The sequence below is a fragment of the Camponotus floridanus genome, unplaced genomic scaffold (assembly GCF_003227725.1).
Source record: "Camponotus floridanus strain SB8 unplaced genomic scaffold, Cflo_v7.5 scaffold92, whole genome shotgun sequence".
In the NCBI taxonomy this organism is placed as follows: Eukaryota; Metazoa; Arthropoda; class Insecta; order Hymenoptera; family Formicidae; genus Camponotus; species Camponotus floridanus.
In genome coordinates, this window is record NW_020229863.1 from 422683 (window position 1) to 449506 (window position 26824).

General features: G+C 29.8%; 1 protein-coding gene across 2 annotated transcripts in view; it reads left to right on the forward strand.

The window, feature by feature from the left end:
- Positions 1–26824, forward strand: part of LOC112639830 (protein FAM136A-like) — a 76909-nt gene that overhangs the window by 1835 nt on the left and 48250 nt on the right. The window contains exon 3 of one of the 2 annotated variants that reach the window (XM_025414984.1): positions 650–744. The exons of the other annotated variant lie outside the window; for it this stretch is intronic. Coding sequence (XP_025270769.1) covers positions 650–744 — 95 coding nt within the window. The remainder of the gene's footprint in view (positions 1–649; positions 745–26824) is intronic. 2 annotated transcript variants of the gene reach the window in all.

Here is a 26824-nt window from a genome sequence, read left to right on the forward strand (position 1 = left end):
GTGTGTATGTGAAACATCTTTATTTTAAGAAATAAACCATAATAAATGCACATGAAATTAAATAGTGTTGAATTAAACTCTATTGTGAGTGTAATGATTGTTCACAGAAATTATTTGTATAAGAAAATGGAGAGATATGAATATTTTTTAATATGATATGATAATCCATTATAATATCCATTTAATATGATATGATAATCCATTATGAATATTGTTATATAATAAATTGTTCACAACGCATACAACAAAATGTATAATCTAACAAGATTATTTTAGAAATCCTATGAAATGTATTATTTATTTGACAGAATTATTTTAGAAATTAATTTCATTGGAAAATTTTGCATTTAGTTACTAATTTTTTATTTATGATGTTTTTAAATTTCGACTCTTTCATTGGCAGTTAACATGACATCTGCTTATACTTACAAGGAAAGTGTCTTCTGACTTTGATGAGCTTTGCATGTATTGTATAATCTAAGTCAAAATAAGATACGTGCTTTTTTATACGTGCTTCAGCCATTAAGAGGGTAAAACAACTTCTTGAAAATAAATCAAACAACGTCGATAAATAAATGTCATAAATATTATTCCTTTATCAGTAGCTTGAATTGAATTTATTTAATATATATGTAGAAATTTTTTTCAGTTTATTCAATTGGTTGCCATCTTGATTTCCTATTTTAATGATGAAGTAATGACTTTTGCGAAATCTGTATTTGTTCTTTCCATCTTAATGACAAGGTAATGTAACTTTTCAAAATCTGCTTTACATTTTCAGACTTACACTTTGTTTTTCCGCTTTTCTAAAATTGTATAGCAATTGTATTTCTTTTATATTCTATTGATCCTCAACAAACCTCAACACATACAATTTCTTTTATAAGATATGTTTCATCTTTTATTTCTTCAGCAATTATTTATTATATATACTTTTGATGTATCAAATAGATTTTGAAAATGTAATGATTTCTTCTCCTCAATTTCATATTTTTTTTATCCATTTATTTTAACATATGTTCTCTTATTTCAATTTTGTTGTTCAGTTGTAAAACCTTGGAAAGTTTAAAGTAGTAAAGAGTAGTCTAAAATAGTACTGCGCACAACAGTATTATTACATTTTTTGGATCAAGCATTATTCTCTAAAAAATTTATTAAAATTGTATATATTTGTTGTATAAATATTATAGTTATTAAAAATAAAAAATATTATTTTATTATATAATAAGACATATTAAATTCAATATTTTTCTTAAATCACACATACAAAAACAATAATTTGAGAAATCTATAATGCAAGAAAGAAAAATATATTTTTAAAGTATTGATATGTCCATGTTATAAATATTTTTCAAGTTTTATCAAAAATAGGACACTATTATTATATAATTTATAATAATTTAATAAAGAAAGCACTAAAATTTTTAAAAAAGCATAAACAATAATAAAATTTTTTTAAAATTAATGCATAGCTAATATATACATATATATATTTATTTGTACTACATCATGACAAAATGGAACCATAAATTGCTAGTTCAATTTATAATGAGAGATTGATGCTATAGTAATAGAGAAAATACATATTTCTTATTTTGACTTACAATTAGATTACAAGATACCTAAAGTTCATTAAGATCGCTGGAGATATTTGACTTTTTTCATGTTAGGCATGTCATTAAAAAGTTATAAAACAATATGTATTTCTTATATTTCTCTGTTCTTTAATATAGATAGACTTCTGTGAATGATCACTAGCATTAGAGGTTAGTTAAAATCATTTAATTCTTCATATTTGTTATCTGTTTAAGATAATAAAGAATGACTACTTATATGCTGGGACATTCTCTATATATACATACACAGGGTATCTATAAATATTCCCTATATTTCGAGAACGATTCAAAATTACAAAAAGCTGTGAAACATACTTTCGAACATTTCAAGGAGCTATTTTTTTTAGGGAGTTGTCTCGCTAAGGAGATGCTCTAGAAGGACCATAATTTAAAAATTTCACATAGACCTCCCTATATTTGATTATATTTTCTTGGAGCTGGATGTTGGAAACTTCTTGAAACAATTATAATAAATATATAATAAATATATAACAATATTTTTTTCATTAAGTACTTCCTGAGTTATGAGATTAAACATTACAATACATTAACTTTACTCAAGATGTACTTATAGAGGTTGCATGCATTTTTTATGTTCCTTGTTTTTTTATGAGTATTTTGTGTAGATTTTTTATGTTTATTTTGAAAAGCTACTATATATTCAGTATTTGAAAGAAAAACAAATGAATCTCCTTAACACTTAAAAAAATTAATGTAAGTTATAAAATTGCTCCTTCAAGTTTAGTAGAATTTAAATTAAAAAAGATGCTTTGAAAAGAAAACAAAAAATAAAAATAAAAAATTTACAAAATATCAAAAATAAAAAAAAACGTATGTACAAAATTCTACAGTATACTTTGCATAATGCTGATGCCGGTAATATTGTAACTTTTTTATAACTCAAGACGTAATAATAAAATATATTTTAGTGTTTCGAAAAAATGTCGACTACAAGATGTAACTACAAGATATAAACTACAAGAATATACAATCAAATAGATAGCAAGTTTCATTTGAAATTTTTAAGATGAAATTTTTAAGCTGCTCTCTTAGAGCACCTACTTGAGAGGACAATCCTCTTTAAAGGAGTAGCACTTTGAATTTTTTTTTTTAATAATGCTTATTACAGTCTCAAACTACTGTTTAAATAAATAATACAACTAAAAGGTTAGTAACATGAGTTGAATCAGTATCCAAGCTTTTACCTAACACGAGTACAGAGTTGTTTAAAGATTAAATCCTTTGGTTTGTTTCGTTTTAATCTTTTTAAATCATATCATATGTTAAGAAGTTGAGTGGCTTCCACATTGACATGTTTACGTAATCTGATTTCGTGGGCTAATGCAAAGTTTTTGATGATGTTATTGACTGTCTGCAATTTCAGGTCCCTGTACAGATGATCATTGCATTAATACTATCTAGCATTGGTAATTGAACGTATTATATTGTTCTGTATACGCTAGATTATCAAACGGTTTGAGTTCTTGGGACAATCCCAAAGCTGTATCCCGTACATTCAGATTGGTCTGATAATTATTGTGTAAAGCAGTCTTTTATTATTCAGATCTAATTTGGACCCTCGTCCAATCTGCCAGTACATTTAATGAGTTTTAAGACGGAATTGTTCCGCTTTTATTTTAATGATTTAAATGAGGATTTTTTTCATGAGAGTCTTGCATCAAGGTGCATACCTAGATATTTTGTGGAGTCACTCTGCGATATCATTTGTTCGTTTATGAACACAGTTACTGCGATCAACTTTACGAAGTTTGAATGTAACATGTATAGATTTCTGCTGATTGCAATTGATATTCCAGTCACTCATTCAATTTGTTACCTTATTTAGAGCTTTCTGGAGTTTTGTTGTGGCTGCTACCTGAATCATTTATAGCCATTATCGTCATTAGCATAGGTAGCTATTATTGTTAGATCTATATCTTACTTGATAACGTTTGAAGAGAGATTTAGGAAAACTCAATAAACGACCCGCGTGAATAAGTTTTAGCAACTTTTATTTTGACACATCCTCGGCTTACATATACAGGATGCCCCAAAAGTCCCGGACCGGTCGAATATTTCATAAACTATGCACTTTAGAAAGAAATGTTTTAGACAAAAGTTGTATGGCTTGAAGGTGGCCATCAGATAGTGGCAATGATTTGACATGAGAGAGTCATTTGAAAGTCACGTGAAGATCACCGTCAATTTCTTAAATGGAACTCCCTATTTTTTATTAAATATTCTGATAGCTCACGTCGAGAGCTTTCCAAAACACTATAATTAAGTTAGTTTTCATTAAGTATTTTCCGAATTATGAGGCTTGAAATCATTTCTTAATTTTACATAAACCGTAAAATATCTTGTAAAATATTCATTTTTTTTTCGATTATCTTACCTTAATACTTTTATGTACAAAATAATGAGAGGAATCAATTGATGTAAAGAAAAAAACATAGTTGTTTTTAAGAAAAAAATATGTAATTTGCAATTAACAATTACATTTTTTTTTTTAAACAACTATGTGTTTTCTTTACCAATTGATTCCTCTCATTATTTTGTACATAAAAATATTAAGGTAAGATAATCGAAAAATAAATATTTTACTAGATATTTTATGGTTTATGCAAAATTAAGAAATGATTTCAAGTCTCATAACTCGAAAAGTACTCAATGAAGAAATACTTTATTATAGTGTTTTGGAAAGCTCTCGAGATAAGCTACAGGAATATGTAATAAAATATAGAGGGTTCCATTTAAGAAATTGAAGGTGACTTTTACGTCACCTTCAAATGACTCTCCAAGGTCAAATCATACCATTACTGATGGCCCCCTTCAAGCCATACAACTTTTGTCTGAAACATTTCTTTCTAAAGTACATAGTTTATTAAATATTCGACCGGTCCGGGACTTTTGGGATACCCTGTATATCGCAAAAACGACACACACCACATAGAGAGAGACAGCGTCACGCTAGTTCGTACTAACTACTCTCGTCGATAATGCAGATTGTTCTCCTAATATCCTACATTTCCTCCCCTCTTCCACGGTGATTGTTCTCTTCTGGTACAAATCTTCGCGGCGCTCGTCTTATGCGAGTTGATCTTCAAAGTACTGGCGGGGTACTTGCTGGAGGAATCCTTGATCCTGATGATATCGAAACATAAGGTGCATCTGAACTACTACTACTTGATGAGTAGTCTATGGTTGGTGATGCTGTCGGTTGTGTTTTTGAGTCTCCGTAGAAATGAATTCTGCGGGAACTAGTACAATGGTATGATTTCGATGATATGATTTCGTGGATTGACTCGTTGTCAGTGATCTTTATTCCAACGTAATTTTAATTGATCTACATGATGACGTTTGAACCGTCTGCCTTGGTAGTCTATTTCATAATGGAGATTTCCCAGGCGTATGATAATTAGTCCTGGTATCCATTTGTCCATGCAATAATTACTTGACAGAAAGTAAACTTTTTGTTTCGGCTGGAATTTTTGAGTTCGCTATCGCTTGTTGTTTCTGGGTGATCTTTACATTAGTTTTGTCCGGTCTTACTAAGTCTAATCTAGTTCGTATTATACGTCCTAAAAACAATTGTGTTGGCGATTGTCCCGTTGTAGCGTGTGGTGTTTTTCTATATAGCACTATATGCCACAGGAATTTGTTAAGATTGTGTTGTAGAGATCCTGGTGTCGTCGCCATAGTTTTCAATGCGTCCTTAACTGTCTGGACACAGTGTTTGGCTTGACCATCGGTAGCCGGATGATACGGTATTATTAACTTATAATACTTGACACTTCCTTGAAAAAATGTTTTGAACTCCGTTGCTGTCCGAAACGATAGTAACTGGAGCTCTATACGTAGCAAATATTTCTTTCAAAATGCTAATTGTCGCCGGTGTCGTCGTAGAACTAGTAGTCTTCACTTCGAGCTTCACTTCCAGTTACTACAGGCGTCGACAATGATGAGTAACATTTTTCCTGCTTCTGATCCAGCGTAGTCAATATGTATACTCGTTCTCAAGGGCTCTTGGGGTACTCCCAATGATGGCTTCGGTACTTCTAAGGTTCATGTGCATTTATTGCACAGTCAGAACATGCTTTGGCTTCTCCTTCAATGTCGGAGTCAATGCCAAGCCAAAATACAAACAATCTTGCCATGTCCTTCATTTTAACAATGCCTAGATGTGCCGTATGCAGTTCTCTTAGTATCGTTTTTCTAAACCTCTGGTAGAATGACAGTTCGATGCTCAAATACTAAGCAGTTGCTTCCTAGCCAGTGCTGCCAGAAATGAGCCCCTGCATGCTCGGTACGGTCGCGCACACAAAGAAAGGAGACCGTGTACGTGTGGCGCCCGGTGTTCGGCTATCTTCGGATAGTAGAAGAGTGCCGACATATAATCTATTGTCTTCTTTTCCCTCGAGCTGTAACTATAGCTAACGAGAATCCTATGTTAGCGGTTCGATCTATTTATGAGGTCTCGCGTGAAAACTTGTAAAATTTATGCGTAAAATTTAATAAATCCTTAATCTTGTCAAAATTTAAATAAATTAATTAAATAAATATGGAATAATAAAAGATGGAAAAAGACAAAATTATAAAAATTCACTCTTGGCCAACGTGTACGTTTTTCCCTTAAGAAATAAATATAAAAAGATAGGTATAAAATATAAAGGAATATACCCAGATAGCAAAATGCTAGCAGTATGCCAGCAGTATAACAGCAGATTCAATCATGAATTTGCAGCAGATATCGCTCAGCTGTGTCCTCATTAAGTTTCTTTTTTCCCAACACGATGTGTCAATATGATGTGATGGCAGAAATGCAGCAGAAATGAAGCACAGTGTGCCGTCATGATATGACAGCAGAAATCGAGCAGGATCTGCGCGTGCAATTTGATGTTAGATTGTCAGCAGAAACCGAGCAGAATCTGCGCATGCAACCTGATGACAAATTGACAGCAGAAACTTCACAAGATTTGCGCTTACTTTTATTAATGTTATATAAATGCAACAAAATGGATTATTACAGGTGCTAAATAACAATATTATCGGCAAGTTAATTAGAATTTTCTTAGAAAATGATATATATGTAATATGTTATATCGTAGTTATATCTCATATAGCAAAGGACTAATTCAATTTAATTAAATTAATAATAAAGTAAACGATAAAAGTAAATGTAACTTGTAAAACTTGAGATGTAATTTATTTATAATTAAATTCTTGCTTTATGCCTCAAATAGGCAGTACATGAATAATTTTCAATTTATCATATTGATTCCAATCAGTTTAATATTCTGACTCTCATTTGCTTGTATCTGATATCAGAAATTAAAATGATAATTACTATATTTTTAGTTTTTTATTCATATTCACGACTTTATATATATTTCTGACAGAAATTCAATTACGAGAAAGAACAGCTTACGTAGCAGTAAGCGGAGGAACTATCGAATTATGCAAACCCTGTTCCGTTTCTGCCATCAATCTATTATCAGAGATTGTGCGTAGATCCTGCTTGATTTCTGCCGACAATCTGTTGTCAAATTGCGTCGCACAGATCTTGTATTTTAAAAATTAAATGTCATCATATGACGGCAGAGCATGCTACATTGCTGCTGTGTTTCTGCTGTCAGCGTGCTTGCACAAATTTGATATTTCTGATGAGCTTTTGCCATTACACTGTGACAACAGATTATGCGTACTCTTAGTATGCATTCTGCCGACACATTATTTCAGCATTGAATTGTTTTATTTATGCTGGTAAAACTGCTTTATTTTTGTTGTGTTTCTGACAACATTAACTGAAACGGCATATTTTGCTAGAATATTGACAGCATTCTGCTGACATAGTATGCAGCATATAAATTGCAAAACGTGCTCTATCCGATTTTCTATCTGGGTAAAGAATAGAACATATGTTAATAATATTTTCTAATAAATAATATAATATTGTAATAGCATGTATAATATCCCAATAAGCAAAATGTAAGCAGTATGTCGACAGACTGGCAACAGATTTGATCAAACCATGTCAGCAGAATGACATCTACTGCGTCCTCATTCTGCTTCTAATCTGCTAGCAGAACCTGCTCACAGAATCGGATATCAGATTGTCGGCAGAAATCGAGCAGGATCTGCGCATGCAATTTGATGTTAGATTGTCAGCAGAAACCGAGCAGAATCTGCGCATGATAACAAATTGACAGCAGAAACTTCACAAGATTTGCGCTTACTTTTATTAATGTTATATAAATGCAACACAATTGATTATTACAGGTGCTAAATAACAATATTATCGGCAAGTTAATTAGAATTTTCTTAGAAAATGACATATATGTAATATGTTATATCGTAGATATATCTCATATAGCGAAGAACTAATTCAATTTAATTAAATTAATAATAAAGTAAATGATAAAAGTAAATGTAACTTGTAAAACTTGAGATGAATTGACTTGAGACTAATTTATTATATTTACAATAGAATTAAATTCTTGCTTCATGCCTCAAATAGGCAGTACATGAATAATTTTTCATTTATCATATTGATTTCAATCAGTTTAATATTCTGACTCTCATTTGCTTGTATCAGATATCAGAAATTAAAGTGATAGAAATTAAAATAATTACTACATTTTTAGTCTTTTATTCGTATTCGCGACTTTATATATATTTCTGACAGAAATTCAATTACGAGAAAGTACAGCTCGCGTAGCGGTAAGTGAAGGAATTATCGAATCATGCAAACCCTGTTCCGTTTCTGCCATCAATCTGCTATCAGAGATTGTATGCGCAGATCCTGTTCGATTTTTGCCGACAATCTGTTGTCAAATTGCATCGCACAGATCCTGTTCAATTTCTGCCACCAATCTGCCACTAAGTTATGCCGACAGAATCTGTTCGATTTTTGCTGCCAATCTGGTAACTGATTATGTTAACAAGCTTTGTTATATTTCTGTTGACATTCTGCTGACATCACATGATATATCAGAACCTGCATCGATTCTGTAATCTTTCTGTCGACAACAATTTGTAACAGATTCCCTGACAAGATCTGCTTTAGCAGACTTGGCTATTGGGGATTTTATCAATTTATAAATAAACTACGTACATGTTGCTCAATAATGTTATGGCAATGGTAACAAGATAAAGAGTTATAATTGCTAAATCTTGTTTGCTGATTAAAAGAAATAGAAAATATAATAGGATAGTATAACTATGACATATGCAGAAAATAACATATAATTTATTCAAACAAATCAATTATGCAATGAAATCAAAATCATACAAGGAAATAAAAATATCTAATTCTTTGGTTTAATAGTTATAATATTTTTAAAATAATATAAAGAAAGTGAACGGAAGATAATATTATGTATAAACTAATGAAATCTTAATAGTAAGACTTAACTAAGAAATGATAGAATGTTGAATGATTACGCTCACTTTATTAATGAATCTAAGATTAAACATTTAACAACTTACAATATTACTTAAACATTATTGCAAATATCAAATTATGTCTTTGTCTTATACAGTACTGAAAGAAAATAAATCGATATAATTAACGAGTGATATTCAAATTTCTTGTTAACGGATGTTACTTGAATTACTCGTGTTAAAAAATAAGAAAATATGAAATGTATGTAAATCCAACCTTGTGATCTATCAAATCGATTGATATTCTATATGTAAGGTCGTCCATTCTTTGTATTCCATCTCAAGATGGCCGTTTGGTTGCGCTCTTTGTTACGCTCTCTCATTAATGATGTTTTATCATGAGAAGAGCTCGTTGAAATATATGATCAGCTTTATCAGATATGTTAGGAACAGAGAACCAATCAAGAGATTCGTGGAAATCTCACGTTATTAGAGTATTATTGAAACAAAAACTTGATTGATATTGCACCCACGAGAACTGTGATCATTCACGGCCGGAAGACAATGGACGAAAAAAAAAAGGATGCACGAAGCGACTCCACGCGACTCGAGAAGACGAATTCGTTGCTTCTTCCACTCGACTTTTATAGTGGCGCCGCGCTGCGATACCGATTGGAATGTCCATCCGTTCGGACTATGCGCGCATAATATGAATAGCACGATCTCGTAACAAATAGAAACCACGAGAAGATGGTGGTCTCCTCCGTCAGAGGAAATGTAAAAAATGTTTTCTTAGAAAATATATATGAAGTATTATTAAATACTATAAATTTATTAAATACTAAATACTATTATTAAATATTAAATTAAATATTATGTTAAATATATTAAATATTATATCAAAGGATCATTAGAAATAATATAATGGACCAAAACTAGCCAGAAATTTTTTGTTTATTGATTACGACGTTTCGACCATGATTGTGGTCCTTTTCAAGTAAATACTGGAATATAACAATTAAACAATTAGATTTTTAACAGTTTGAAAAACGAGTATACACACGAATTAAATGTGAACAATTTGAGTACATACAAATCAAATGACAGATATAAATCATAGTGTTGTAAAAGGCACAAGTCACGTTTGCACGATCATTACATCTTAATAAATTTAAAATCGAGAGATAAAAATAATGTATCGATGTGAGACTTCGTCAACGAATCGAGTGTTAAATCAAAAATAACGAACTACACGACCTTTATTATTTTATCGTAGATGTTGTTTAAACTATCCGTGTCTTTCTGTAGGTTGATTAAATTATTGAATTTTTTAATATAAAACATTTCAGCAATTTCTCTCTTTCATATATATATTTTTCATTATGTAAAATATTAGGTTTTGACCAGTCAAATTCCAGATGTCCAGATTCCAATCTATGCTTACTTATGACGGAATGATTCGTTTCACGTAATTTAATATTACTAAAATGTTCTTCTACTCGAGTACGTAGATGTCTTTTTGTTTGACCAATATATTACAATTTTTGCAATTTAATTTATATACAACATTTGTTTTATCGTTATTATGTAAAATATCCTTACCGTGTTTTATTAAAGGTATTTAATTTCTTAGTTATTTTATAGACGACATTAAAGTCACTACCTCGCAATAGACGGCACAAGTCATGACTCATGTTTTCGACATATGGTAATGATATAAAAGATGTCCTGTCAAAACGTGTAAGATTTGCATCAACAGTATTATTGTGGTCACGATTATTTAAAAAATTGATTCTTTTTTGTATGTATCGTTTTATGATATGTACAGAAAAACAATTATTGAGTAAGATATCATGTACTAACTCAATATTTTTTGATTGGAAAATGTCATTAGATAATAAAATTGCATGGTCAATCAAATTGTAAATAGTATTAATTTTGTATTAATAGATGGTTTGAATAGTAATTTATATACCTCTCAGACCATGTAGGTTTCCTATATCAATTATAATAAGTCTGTTGTCAGACCGAATGACAGTTACATATAAAAACCTAATAGACGAATTAACTTCAATTTCATAAGTGAATTTCAAGCGTTGGTGATAATTATTAAAAGTCGTTAAAATCTCGTCTATATTTGTATGTGGTACTATGGCAAAAACATCGTCTATAAATCTATAATAAATGGGAACAGTAAAATTTAGTAAATTTAAACATTGTGTCTCCAAATCATCCATCATCATATCTGCTAAGACAGGTGATAACGGAGAGCCCATTGGAGTGCCGAAGATTTGTTCATAAAAACATCCATCAAAAGCAAAGCAGGTTGAATCTAGAATCACTTCTATTGCATATAAAGACTAAGCTAAATTAAATTTTGTGTTTTTTGCTATATCATCCCATCGTTTCCTAATAGCATTTAAGACTAAATCTTTGGGAATATTTGTAAATAATGAACTAACATCCAACGATACCATAATATAATCATCATTAATAACCGTATTCTTGATATTTGTGACGAAAGACCAACCATCCTTAACATATGAATTTGGTTTCCTGATAGAATTATATAAAATATCGTGCATATAACTTGAGATATTGTATACCGGGCTCCCTAGTGGGGATACTATAATTCTTAACAGAAAACCGTCCTTATGAATCTTCGGCAGACCATAACAACGTGGTAAATTCCCATTAGTGTAATTTAAATATTTATAAGTTGTTTCATTAATCAGAATATTCTTACACCAGGATTTGACTAACTCGTTTATCTTAGTTAACAATTTTAAAGAATCTTTCTTCAATTTTTTGTATGTAGATTGGTTATTCAATAATAAATTCATTTTTTCAAAATAATCCTTATTCATAACGACAGTAATCTGATTCTTATCAGCTCTCGTGACTATAATATCGTTGTTCTCGCGTAAATATTTTTTAGAGATCGAAAACGAGTTAAGGATATATCTATCCAAATAATTAATATGCTTTTTTTACATAAAAATTTTTGAAGTATATTGGCGACAGAAATTCTAGTTGTTTCAACGAAATCTGTGGGGAAAATATTGCAGTTTATCTCGAAATTTTTAACCACGTCCAACACATAATTAATACGATCATTTTTTACCTAATATTTTACACAATGAAAAATATGTACGAAAGATAGAAATTGCTGAAATGTTTTATATTAAAAAATTCAATAATTTAATCAACTTACAGAAAGACACGGATAGTTTAAACAACATCTACGACAAAATAATAAAGGTCGTGTAGTTCGTTAATATGTTTTTGATTTAACACTCAGTTCGTTGACGAAGTCTCACACCGACACATCGTTTTTATCTCTCGATTTTAAATTTATTAAGATGTAATAATTGTGTAAACGTGACTTGTGCATTTTACAACACTATGATTTATATCTGTCATTTGATCTGTATGTACTCAAATTGTTCACATTTAATTCGTGTGTATACTCGTTATTCATACCGTTAAAAATCTAATTGTTTAATTGTTATATTCCAGTATTTACTTGAAAAGAATCACAACGATATGGTCGAAACGTCGTAATTAATAAACAAAAAATTTCTGGCTAGTTAGTTCTGGATAGTTTTGGTCGATTATATTATTTCCAACGATCCTTTGATTAATTGACTAGCGATATTAAGATAATTTATGTTATTTAAATATTATATATAGAATAAATTATACATAATGAAATAATATTATATATACATATAAATAAATAATTAAATATACATATGTAGATAATTTAATATAATATAAAAGAAAAGATTTTTTGTACATTTCCAAAGAAGATAGAATATAAAGGATAGAACAGGATAGTTATAGAAAGGATAGTTAGAGAAAGTTATAGAAAGATACATATAAAATAAAAAGATAAAATTTAAAGAAATATAAATAATAAAAGATAGAAAAAAAACAAAATCAGAAAAAAGCGTATATGTTTTACTTAACATAATACCGAGAAAATAGTGTGTATGTATATACATATATGTGTATATACATACATACGATAAAAAAAATATATGTATATATATATATATATATACACATACATATATATTTTATATATATATATACATTCATATATATATACATTTTATATATATACATATATATTATATATATATATATATATATACATATATATATACACACACAAGGTGTCCCATTTTAAATGTCCACCCCAAATATCTCATTTTTTATTTTAGAGAAAAATGATTCAGACATGTTTTGTATGGTTTCGAGGGGGCCATAAGATGGTACCATTGATTTGACCTTGAAGAGTCATTTGAAGGTCACGTAAAGGTTACCTCAATTTTTTTAAATTACATCCCTTATTTTTTATTACATATTCTTGTAGCTGACCTCGAAAGCTTTCCAAAACACTATAATCAAATGTTTTTTCGTGAAGTACTTTTCGAGTTATAAAGCTACACATTTACAAAATTTTGATAAAAATACAAAATATTTCGTAAAACATTCACTTTCCGATAGTCTTATCTTACATGATCCAGCCAGTCAAGGCAAGATCCGAGCATGATCCAGCCAGTCAAGGCAAGATCCGAGCATAATCCAGTCAGTCAACGCAAGATCCGAGCATGATCCAGCCAGTCAAGGCAAGATCCGAGCATGATCCAGCCAGTCAAGGCAAGATCCAAGCATGATCCAGCCAGTCAAGGCAAGATTCGAGCATGATCCAGCCAGTCAAGGCAAGATCCGAGCATGATCCAGCCAGTCAAGGCAAGATCCGAGCATAATCCAGCCAGTCAAGGCAAGATCATAATGGCAGTTATGTCTATTAACGCCTCCTCTATTACAAAACGTGGCTTCATCAGAAAAAAGCAGCAATGAACCGGGGATTTTGTTAGATTTGATCTCGAGCTCAGTTACAAAAACATACACAGTGTTGGTAGTCCCTCTCTTCCAATTGCTGAGTTAGATGAATGTGATATGGGTGAAACTTGTTGAGCTTGAGTACATGATTGGCTGTTGATTTAGATATACCGTGTTGCCTCTCAATTTGTCTCGTAGAGATTTGAGGATTCAAAGCAATGGCACCTATAACAGTCAATGATGTGAATTCATCAGGGCCCGATTTTCGCCGGTTTCTTCTAAGAAAACCCTGTTCAGCTCTGTCGCAGTCTTTTTATTACTTTCCTATCAGAATGGCGTCTGTCAGGAAATCTTTCAGCATAAAGCCTTTCTGCTGCCGAGTAATTATTCCTGGCCTCACCCAAAATGCGAATCGTGTTCACAATTTCATTTGGTGGATAAGCAGCCATAATTATAAAGCAAAAAAGCGCCAAAATACCAAAAATTCCTGTCTTATCAAAAAAAAAGTCAATGGATAATAATATGCGTCTGTCTGAGACTTCGCCAAAATACCGAAAGTTGCCCAAGTAAAAAATTTGAAACAAGCCTCTTGATATTTGTTTCATTAAAAGAATTGACAATTGTACTTACACAATTGTTACAGTTCATTGATTATCAGGCAATACAGGATCTCGCCTTGACTGGCTGGATCATGCTCGGATCTTGCCTTGACTGGTTGGATCATGCTCGGATCTTGCGTTGACTGGCTGGATCATGCTCGGATCTTGCCTTGACTGGCTGGATCATGCTCGGATCTTGCCTTGACTGGCTGGATCATGTAAGATAAGACTATCGGAAAGTGAATGTTTTACGAAATATTTTGTATTTTTATCAAAATTTTGTAAATGTGTAGCTTTATAACTCGAAAAGTACTTCACGAAAAAACATTTGATTATAGTGTTTTGGAAAGCTTTCGAGGTCAGCTACAAGAATATGTAATAAAAAATAAGGGGTGCCATTTTAAAAAATTGAGGAATTGAATAACCTTCAAGTGACCTTCAAATGACTCTTCAAGGTCAAATCAATGGTACCATCTTATGGCCCCCTCGAAACCATACAAAACATGTTTGAACCATTTTTCTCTAAAATAAAAAATGAGAGATATTTGGGGTGGACACTTAAAATGGGACACCCTGTATACAGGTTGGTCATTTTAAACAATACGGTCAATTTTCTCGTAAATTAAGCGAAATATCGAAAAATGGTTGATCATCTCAATTTTTTTTAATGGCACTCTCTATGTTTTATTACATATTCTTATAAGTGACTTCGAGAGTCTTACAAAACGCTATAATAAAATATTTTTTCATTGAGTACTTTTCGAGTTATGAGGCTTGAAATCATTTCTTAATTTTACATAAACCGTAATATATCTAGACCTAAAATATTCACTTTTTGATTATCTTGCTTTAATATTTTTATGTACAAAATAATGAGAGAAATTAATTGGTGTAAAAAAACACATAGTTGTTTCAAAGAAAAAAATGTAATTGTTAATTGCAAATTACATTTTTTTGTTCGAAACAATTATGTGTTTTCTTTACACCAATTGATTCTTCTCATTATTTTGTACATAAAAGTATTAAGGTAAAATAATCGAAAAATGAATATTTTACAAGATATTTTACGGTTTATGTAAAATTAAAAAATTATTTCAAGCCTCATAACTTGGAAAGTATTTAATGAAAACTAACATAATTGTAGTGTTTTGGAAAGCTCTTGAGATGAGCTACAAGAATATGCAAAAGCATATATATAGGGTGTCCCATTTAAAAAGTTGGAGCTGACCTTCACGTGACCTTCAGGTGGCTCTTCAAGATTAAACTAATGACACTATCTTATGTCCCCCTTGAAACCATACAACTTTTGTCTGAACAATTTTTTTGTATTCGGCTTAACCAACGGAGATATTCAGGTGCGTCGATTAAAATGGGCCACGATTTACACAAACGTGTAAAATTCGAAAGAACAAATTTTCACATATCATATAATGTTAAATTAGTGGTGCACGTTATAACAATATAGTTAACTTTAAAATTGTAAATTAAATAATTTTTATAAAGATGTAAAAAATAATATTGAAACTGTTGTTTTTATATCAGACAATTTTTTTGCTAAACATTATTTTGTGTGTAAAATTATAAATTTAAATAAAACATATCTTTGTTTAGAGGAAAGTATTCCCTATATTATTTAAAAGTAATATGTGATTTCCTTTTTAATATAAATTTGAGATAAATTTGTCTATTATGTTAAGTTTAGCTATTATTTGTCTATTATATTGTCTATTATAAAACATAAATTCTCTAAATTTCTTGGAGTGATATTCCATTCGAAATTAATGAGACTTTGAAGCAATAGTAATAATATTACTAATACGAAGTTGAGACTTATCATTTTTTTTATAAAAATAAATATTTAACACACACTATCACATTTATAGAGAAAATGCAATTCATATAAATTTGCAATTCATATAAATTAATGTTTCAAACTATTACAATGAATTTTTCATTCCTTTTCGAATAAATTCTGTATTGTATAATATATAGTGTGGAAAAATTCATTTACATAATAAGTAACATTTTAATAATTATAAAATCTTCACTCCATAGGACTAAAAAGTCATTCTGTTTTAAGTAACACGGATACCGGATTTTATTTTTCAAATGAAATTTTAGTTTACAAGAAATTTAGAGAAAAAAACAAACAAATGGAACGTTTAATATTTTGGCCTCATATTAATAATATGAGTATACAAAGTTTAGAAAGTGTTACAGGTAAAGATCAGGACCCCGTGGTTTGTCACTCCCACAGTATTTAACGACTCCAAACCCTCTTTACCTGTGTGTCTTAATTTTGAATACACATACATTATATACACTAAATAATATATCATATTATATGAATAATAATGTAAGAGAGAGAGAGAGAGAGAGGGAGAGGGAGAGAGAGAGAGAGAAGAAAAAAGAAATGGAGAAGAAAATAATGATTCTCATCTATTGTCATATTTAGAGCAGTTTCCCCCCTCATCTCCAACGCTGATTTAAATACACAACTAGCATTAATACTGATCGATGATAAACTATTTCTTTTTTTTTTGTTTTTAAATCAGAAAGGACAGAAAATGTTCTTTCAGGATCCGCATTAGAATATGGAAGTGACCTTACTGCATTTAAAAGTGCTTTTAAATTTGGATATTTAGTATTACTAATGGATGAACGTTTTAAAATTTTCTTCCACATATTATCGAAATTATTTTTTGAAAGACTTTCTTTTTCTTCGATAGTTAAATCAGTATATAATTGAAGCTATTCTTTCTTTAAACCGTCTTGATCGAAGCCGTTGAGAGTTTCCGCGATAAAAGAAACATTGTTAAAAGATGTTTCCATGTTATTGTCATACAAAGCTATATGTGATTGGAATACTTGTAATTTATATAAAAATATATTATTCACAGGTAATCTTTTTCTAATTTCCTCAGCAGCAGTGATGTAAAACTGCAAACAATTTTGTCGAATAATTGTAGTAACATTTTCATGTCTTTCCTTTATTAATTTACACAGATATTCTTCGCATTCTGGTCCCAAAGTAACATTATCAAAAGATTTGTGATTCTATTTTTCGTTAAATGAAATATTTGTACGTAAATGTTTTAACAATTTTGATTTTAAAAAATTTTTGGAGATTTGCACAAGAAAATTAATTGATTTAGACTGTAACAAATGAATTCTAGTTTCATGAGCTTGGAAAAAAGCATTAAAAGAATTAAAAAAATTTAAAACATATTTTAAGAATAAATAATATGCTTTTAAATCAACATTTTCCATTAAAGATAATAAATATTCCCCAGGTTTCGTTTTCTCACTCACGACTATTTCGTTTAGAAAATATTTTATTGAATCCCATAGACTCAAGAAGTTTATCAATATACGAATAATGCGAAAGCCATCGAGTATCACATAACTCAAAATTTTACAATTTGTATCTTGGAAACATTCACAAAATTCATTAAAAATAGCTAAACGTTTTGAACTGCTATTAATACAACTTGCAATTTTTCTCAAAAATTCTTCACAACATTCAGACATTTAGCAGACATATTGCATTTTAGCGCATGCAATATGTGCAACTAACGCAGTAGAATGACAAGGACATGCAAATAAATTGTTAATAAACATGTTAATAAATTTTTGCATTTTGATTCGAGATTTTTTTTTAAAAGATAAATGTTTTCCTGTCATGACAGAAGCATTATCGCATGACAGAGCAATAATATTTACAAATGGAATCTGAAGTTTAGTCATTTCTAATTCAAAAGCTTTCAATAATTTTTCTGCGCTACAATCTTTAGCATCGATATTAATTAATTTTACTAATTGCGTTCGAATATCTAAAGGATCAACATATCTAACTAGAAACGTCATCCATTTTTCATTAGTAATATCTGATGTCTCATCGATAAAAATGGAAAATCTCGTATTTTGAATATTATTAACAACACTGTCTCAACTGAACACAACATTGGAAATTATGCTATTGCATTTTGTTCGACCCATATTCATGCTTTTCAAGACATTAGGATTTTTTCCTATGTCTTGAAAAAAATTAAGAATCTCTTTTGCTGTTTGATGAGGAATATTTTTTTCGGTAATCAGTGCTGCATATCTTATTTCCGTTATTTTTTTTCGCTCATCAAATGTCAAAAGAGATTCATCAGTTTGCGTATTTAAATCCTCATTCAATTTGTTCGCATTACTTTTCTCTGATTTTGTTTTATGCATGTTGGATTCTGCGTGTCGATATACAGGGTGTCCCATTTTAATGCCCCACCCCAAATAACTTTCTTATTTTTAATTTTAGAAAAAGATGTTTCAGACAAAAGTTGTATGGTTTCGAGGGGGACATAAGATGGTACCATTAATTTGATCTTGAAGAGTCACATGAAGGTTACGTGAAGATCATTTTCAATTTCTTAAATGGAACACCCTATATATTTTTGCATATTCTTGTAGCTTATCTCGAGAGCTTTCCAAAACACTATAAATAAACATTTTTTCATCAAGTACTTTTCGAATTATGAGGCTTGAAGTAATTTCCTAATTTTACATAAACCATAAAATATCTTGTAAAATATTCATTTTTCGATTATCTTACCTTAATATTTTTATGTACAAAATAATGAGAGGAATCAATTGGTGTAAAGAAAACATACAGTTGTTTTTAAGAAAAAATATGGAATTGTTAATTGCAAATTACATATTTTTTTCTTAAAAACAACTGTATGTTTTCTTTGCACCAATGGATTTCTCTCATTATTTTGTACATAAAAGTATTAAGGTAAGATAATCAAAAAATGAATATTTTACAAGATATTTTATGGTTTATGTAAAATTAAAAAATGATTTCAAGCCTCATAACTTGGAAAGTACTTAATGAAAACTAATTTAATTATAGTGTTTTGGAAAGCTCTCGAGATAAGCTACAAGAATATGCAAAAATATATAGGGTGTTCCATTTAAGAAATTGAAAATGATCTTCACGTAACCTTCATGTGACTCTTCAAGATCAAATTAATGGTACCATCTTATGTCCCCCTCGAAACCATACAACTTTTGTCTGAAACATCTTTTTCTAAAATTAAAAATAAGAAAGTTATTTGGGGTGGGGCATTAAAATGGGACACCCTGTATATGATGTAAACTACTATCAATAAATTTATCACAAATTAAGCAATGGCTAGTATTATCGGGTCCTTCGCATAACCATGATTTAAAATCTTGTATATCTAGCCATTGCTGTCTGAATTTTCTTTTGTACTGTGCTTTCTTTTCTTGTACATTGCCATCAGTATATTGAAGACCTTCTTCACTATTTTTTCTATGACACGCAGAATCCGCATGCCTGGAAACACGCGATGAACATGAAAAAGATTTATTACAAATTATATAAAAATAAAGCGTTTCATCTGATGTTTGGCGAATCCAAGATTTATAACGGTCATCGTTAAGTCAAGCTAGCGAGAATTTTTGTTTTGATCTTTTCTTTAATTCATCGGGTGTTTCCATATTAATTTAAAAAATACAGAGAAGTAATAATTAAAAAAGAATAAGATAAATAAATAAATAAATAAAATAAAAAGAAACAAATAAATAAACAAATAAATAAATAAATAAATAAAATAAATAAAATAAATAAAAATTGTAAATAATTTAATGTCGCTAGTCGAATAATCAAAGAATCATGAAAAATGAAAAATTGTAGTTAGATGAAAAATTGTAGTCGACCAAACTAGCTAAAAAAATTGAATTTATTAATACGACGTTTCGACCATATGGTTGTGGTCCTTATCAAGTATACACTAGAAAAGATTTATAAATAAATTAATTAATCAAATTAACGGTTTGAATACATAGTAACGCACAAAGAATTAAAGTGTGAAACAATTTTTACCGATGTAATAATAATCAGAAGGCAGGCGTTAATGGTAAAACAACGCAATCACATAATAAAAAAATGTTATTTAACTGGATTGGAGAGAAATTAATGCGTCCGTGTGAGACTTCGTCAAGAACTAAGCATAACCAGAGGAAAGACGATGCTAAGTGACCTTTATAATTTTGTCGTAAATATTATTTAAACTGTCTGTGTCTTTCTGTAGGTTGATTAGATTATTAAATCTCTTGATAAAGAACATCTCAGCTATCTCTCTTTTACAAACGTACTTTTCATTGTGCAAGATATTGGGTTTCGACCAATCAAAATCTTGTCCGGATTCCAATCTGTGTTTGCTAATAACGGAGTGATTAGACTCATGCAGCTTTATATTGTTACAATGTTCTTTCACTCGCGTCCGCAAATGTCTTTTTGTTTGCCCAATGTATGATAGATTGCAATCCTTACAATTTAATTTGTATACAACACTTGTCTTGTCATTATTGTGTAAGCTGTCTTTACCACATCTAATTAAATTATTTAGTTTTTTTGTTACTTTGTAGACGACGTTGAAACCATTGTTTCGTAGAAGACGGTAGAAATCTTGGCTCGTATTCTCTACGTATGGTATAGTGATAAAATGAGTTTTATCTGGACGAGTAGACTTGGCGTCATCAGTATCATTGAGGTCGCGGTTGTTTAAAAAATTGATTCTTTTTCGAATGTGTCTATGAATAATGTGTTCAGGAAAACAATTATTAACCAACGTGTCATATATTAACTTAATATTCTCTTGTTTAAAGCAGTCGTCAGATAGTAAAATAGCATGGTCAACTAAATTATAAATAGTATTAATTTTATATTTTAACGGGTGATTCGAGTAAAAATTAATATATCTCCCAGACCATGTAGGTTTCCTAAACCAATTGGTGATAAGTTTTGTTCCCAACTGAATGATTTTTACATTGAGAAAATTAATCAAAGAATCAATTTCTTTCTCGTACGTGAATCTTAAACGTTCGTGATAGTTATTAAAAGTGGTTAAAATATCGTCAACTTTTGTACGTGGTACAATTGTAAAAACATCGTCTACATATCTGTAATACATGGGAACGGCAAAATTCAGCGAGTTTAGACATTGTGTCTCCAGATCGTCCATCACCATATCTGCCAAGATAGGTGAAAGTGGAGAACCCATGGGTGTGCCGAAGATCTGTTCATAAAACTGTCCGTTGAAGGAGAAACAAGATGAATCCAAAATCAAGTCAATTGCAAATAAGAATTGAGATAAGTTAAATTCTGTATTTTTTGCAATGTCGTCCCAGCGCTTTTTAATGGCATTTTCAACCAACTCCTTTGGAATGTTTGTAAATAACGAAGTCACATCCAACGAAATCATGATGTTGTCTTCATTAATGACTGTATTCTTAATGATTTGTACAAAGGACCAATCATCTTTAATAAATGAATTTGGTTTCTTTATCGATTTGTGCAGAATGTTGTGGATGTAACTCGAAACATTATATACCGGGCTTCCCACAGCAGATACAATGATTCTCAATGGAAAACCGTCTTTGTGGATCTTCGGCAGACCATAACATCGCGGTAAATTACCGTTCGTACAATTTAAGTTTTTGTATGTCAATTCGCTAATCAAATTATTTTTGCGCCATGATTTTACTAACTCATTAATTTTATTGGTCAATTTTTTCAAAGGATCTTTGTTCAAAGCAAAAAAATAAAAAGAATAAAATAAATAAATAAATAAAATAAAAAGAATAAAATACATAAATAAATAAATAAATAAAAAAGAAAAAAGAATAAAATAAATAAATAAAATGTCAGAAAGATCATAAAAAACGAAGATAAAAGAGAGACGAAGATAAAAGATAGACATAAATTGAAAAAATAAGAAAGAAAAAAAACAAGAAAGTATAATCAAAAACTAAAAGAATAAATAAAAATTGGAAATATGAGAAAATTCACAGTACCGCAATTCTAAAGAAGAAGATCGCTAATCAAATTATTTTTGCGCCATGATTTTACTAACTATTAATTTTATTGGTCAATTTTTCAAAGATCTTTGTTCAAAATTTTTAGAATTCTGAAAAGAAGAAGAAACTTTTTGATTTCGAAGATTCTCTATTTGCAGAGACGACAGAACTTTAGCAATTCTCATTAATTTGGGCAAAAGTATCCCATAATAGATATTATTTTCACTTTGTAAACTTTGTATGGCTTCAGCTATCGGTTTTAAACACTTAACATATTCGCTTAAAAATTGTAAATCTGTTTCCTTAAAAAGCGGAAGTTTTAAACTTTTTAATGTTTCGTTCAAACATTCCTTTACAATTAAAAGATCGTTTACTGAATTATAATAAGAATTTAATCTTGTCGGGCATGGAAAAGTAGATGATTTTCCTGTTATATCTAAATAAGTTTCACAAGCTTTCGGAGATCTCGAACATAAATTCCAGAGTGCTTGACACTTTCCAAAAGCTGAATTGTGAACTTTCTTATAAGCGTTGTTTTCTGCCATTTCCTGTTTAATATCTACCACTGCAATCAGTGATGGGTAATATACTTTTAAAATGTATCTCGATACAGATACAGATACATGTGAAAAAAATGTATCTAGATATAGACACAGATACAAATTAAAATGTATATAACTTCAAATACTTAGATATTTTAAAAGTATCTCGCAGATACTTATCAGATACTTTTAAATGTTATTTTATTAAATAAGAATAATGAAGTGGAGATTTATATAAGTAAACGACATATATTTATGAGTTATTTGAATACACCAAATAAAACTGCAAAAATTAAAGATAAAAATAACTAAATGACTACTATGACTAGTTGCATAATAATCTCGGTAAAATAGATTCAAATGGCGTTTTATTATTAGTAAAAATATTTTATTTAAAAAGCGTTTGTATTTAATACAATTAATAATCATTGATGATATATCTTCTAAAAATAATCAGATATATGTACATATATTTTGACCTAAGTCACCTAAGCAAACCTAATAATAACATAAATGAATATACTTTTTAAAATATATACTTTTTATAAATATGCTTTTATGCATATTTACAGGTAAAACAAAAGAGGTAATATAATTATATATGTAGCCAAAACAAATCTGTATTTTTAATAATATTGATTTTTACTATTTATATTTTAAAAATATTTTTATATATTTTTAATATAAGTTATTATTAGTTTTACAAATCAAAAATGCTTCAAACATATCATCACCCAATCTATTTCGCCGCGGTATTAAAATTTGACCACCAGTACTAAATAATCGCTCAACTGGTGCTGATGAAGGTAAAATTGTATTAAATTTAAAAAATAAATTTTTCATGTGGGGAAAACGTGCAATTGACGTAATATCCTTTTGTTTATCTGATAAATAAGAAAGAACTTCCATATCGATATCACTATTAGTTGTTATTTCTGTGTCTTGAGGTTTTAAAAATTTTTTAAATTGGTCATCTTCTACAGAAGATGTTGAAGAGACATCAGAAGGTACTTTGGTTTCATTTTTTAAATCTGTACATTTTTTTGCTTCTGTAATAAGCAAGTTTTTGCAATATTCGTGATCCAGAGTCATTTTTGGAAAAAATCCTGCTTCTGATATCAAGTTCAGCCATTTTAGCTTAAGTTTAGGAATAGTCAAAGATGAAATAACGTAAGGTTTGCTACATGTATTATCAAAATCAAATATATTATTTCTAAATCTTTTGTCGATGCCATCTATTAAAGTATTTCTCAAGGGTTCACAATTAGATAAATCGCGAAGAGACTGCAAATCAATTTTAAGTTGCAGCAAAACTGGCAAAACATATCCTAAATAACAATATTTTTCTCCCTGTAGCAAATCAATGGTAGGGGAAGGTGGGGTAAAATGGACTACTTAAGCGAAAATGATCATATTTTTTACCATAATTGCAAAAAAATAGCTTAAATTTTGCATGTGTAAACTTTAAAATGTTTATTATAAGATAATAATTGTAAATTTTTAAAACTTGCAAATGCTTTGTTATTATTGAATTTTTTGTAAAATTTAATTTTAGTTCATTTTACCCCGCAGTTGGGGTAAAACGGATCATCTCATGGGGTAAAATGGACCAAGATATTATTCAATTAATTAACTTGAAACCAAAATTGTATAGGTATTATTTATTTAGTATGAATTAATTATAAATAAAATTAAATATTTAAACATGTAATTAACACAATCAAAGTATTTCTCTTAGACTTATTAAATTAACAACAAATTAAGTTTTTTAAACTTCACAATTTTAGATTTTTTTTACATTTCTTAGCAATAGTTCGTTTCTTTGCTTCTTCCAGCTCATGTTTGTATGGAGAATCTGTAATTATTGCAGTTTTTCCCCGTTTGCTTATTTTTCTTTTATTCTTATTATCAACATGAGGAATGGGTTGTAAAACAGTCGGAGAGATTGCAAAAGAGGAAGTTGATGCTTCTGATATTGTTGCAGGGAGTAAATTTTGAGAGATGATAGATTCAGAATATGTAGACGATAAGAATGATGATGGCGCTGGTAAATTTGTTGTATCGGAAGCGATAAAGTCGGCATCAGTAAAATTTAACGAATTATATGGTGATATTCCAGTTTTTTAAAAAGAATTTAACGCTGTCTGTATTGTTGCTGCTTTAACAAATGCTTGAGTAAATAATTGTACAATTTGATAAGAAGTTATAACTTTTCCTGATTATTACGTAACCAATTTCTTGTTTCAATATCATAATATGAACTCAAAGGTTTCATAAAACCTACATCAAGAGGTTGCAAACGGTGCGTCGTATGAGGAGGAAAACAAATAATAACGACACCATTATCTCGAGCTTTATTGATTAATTCAATATTTTTAACGTGAGTTGCATGACCATCAAGCAATAGGAGAACTGGATTGTTTTGTGAAGCATTTGTAAATTGTATAAAATGATCAAACCATTTTAAAAAAATATCAGTTTGCATCCAACCTGACTTATCAGTTTCAGCCCAAACTCCTGGAAAGGCACTGTTATTGATTAATAGAGGATTCATTCTCACTCGGGGAAAAATAAACATAGGTGGCATATAACTGCCAGAAGCCGAAACACATATTTCAACGGTCACCGTTTGACCTCTTTCTGCAGAGGAAAGTACGCCAACTTGTTTCCGACCTTTTCGCGCAAGAATTTTGGATTGAGACTTGGATATTGTAGAAATACCAGTTTCATCACAATTAAAGATTCGATCAGGAGAAAATTTGTATTTGTTTAAAACATTACCTAATAACTCGTAAAACGTTTCAACGACAATTTTGTTAAATCCCATTGCACGAGCTGCACTTGTAGCTTCCGGTTTCCTGACAGAAATTTGAGAGTTTCGTTTTAAAAATCCTACAAGCCAGTCTTTTCCAGCAATTTTTGATTTTTCGGAAAAATAATGTTTTATAGAATTTTTCTCTGCTAATTCATAAGCCAACTTCCGTACATCGTAAGTAGTTAAACCGAAAAGTCTTCTTTCCATATCTAAGATATAATTTGCTAATTCTTTTTCTTGTTCTTTTGAAAAAACAGGCTTCTACTACCTAATTTTGGCGTAAGATTTACTTCTAATTGAGTTTTTAAAGCTTTAAATCTGCGAAAAAGAGTTGTTGCTGGAACAGAGAATCTTCTTGCAGCTTCTAATTTACCAATATTTTCTTCTAACATAGCTTTTAAAGCTCCATGTAAATTTTCCTCACTCCATTTACATCGATCAGATGTTCTTTTATAATTTCTGGGCATTTTTGGGAACTATAAAGAAAAGAAACAGGAAAAAGTGCATATTAGATTGATCCGTTTTACCCCACAATTTCATGTCCTTCTTACCCATATGACAACATTTAGCGTTATAATATTTTAATTTATATTAAAATTTCGATTTTAATGTAATCCATCAACAAATATTACCTTCTGATATCCAGAAAAAAGAAATGTAGACTAAAATTGAAAATGTTTAATTTTGATAGAGTTAGCCACTCAAAATATAACACATCAAAATTACATCATAAAATCAGCTTTATAAAACTTGACGTTTGTTTATAAATAATTCACGCTAGACTGTTGGCATGACGATGCAACTTTTGAACAGTTGAAAAGTGCCAAAAAGGAAGTCAATTTTATAATTATCATATAGATTATGAGATTATTTAGTAAAATCTAGCAATTGGTCCATTTTACCCAGCGGACCGTTTTACCCCACCTTCCCCTACATGCTAAAGTCTTCATTACTGCGATATATTCTTCAAAAAACTCGATTTCGATCATTTTGAACTTTGGCTTTTCTAAACGATCACAAATTTCGTTTAAGTGATTTTTAATCGATAGTAATTTACAAACTGCATCATAACATGAATTCCAACGAGTAGGGCAAGGAACTAGTAATTTAGTATGTGCTATTTCTTCAATAATATCTGCTGCTTTT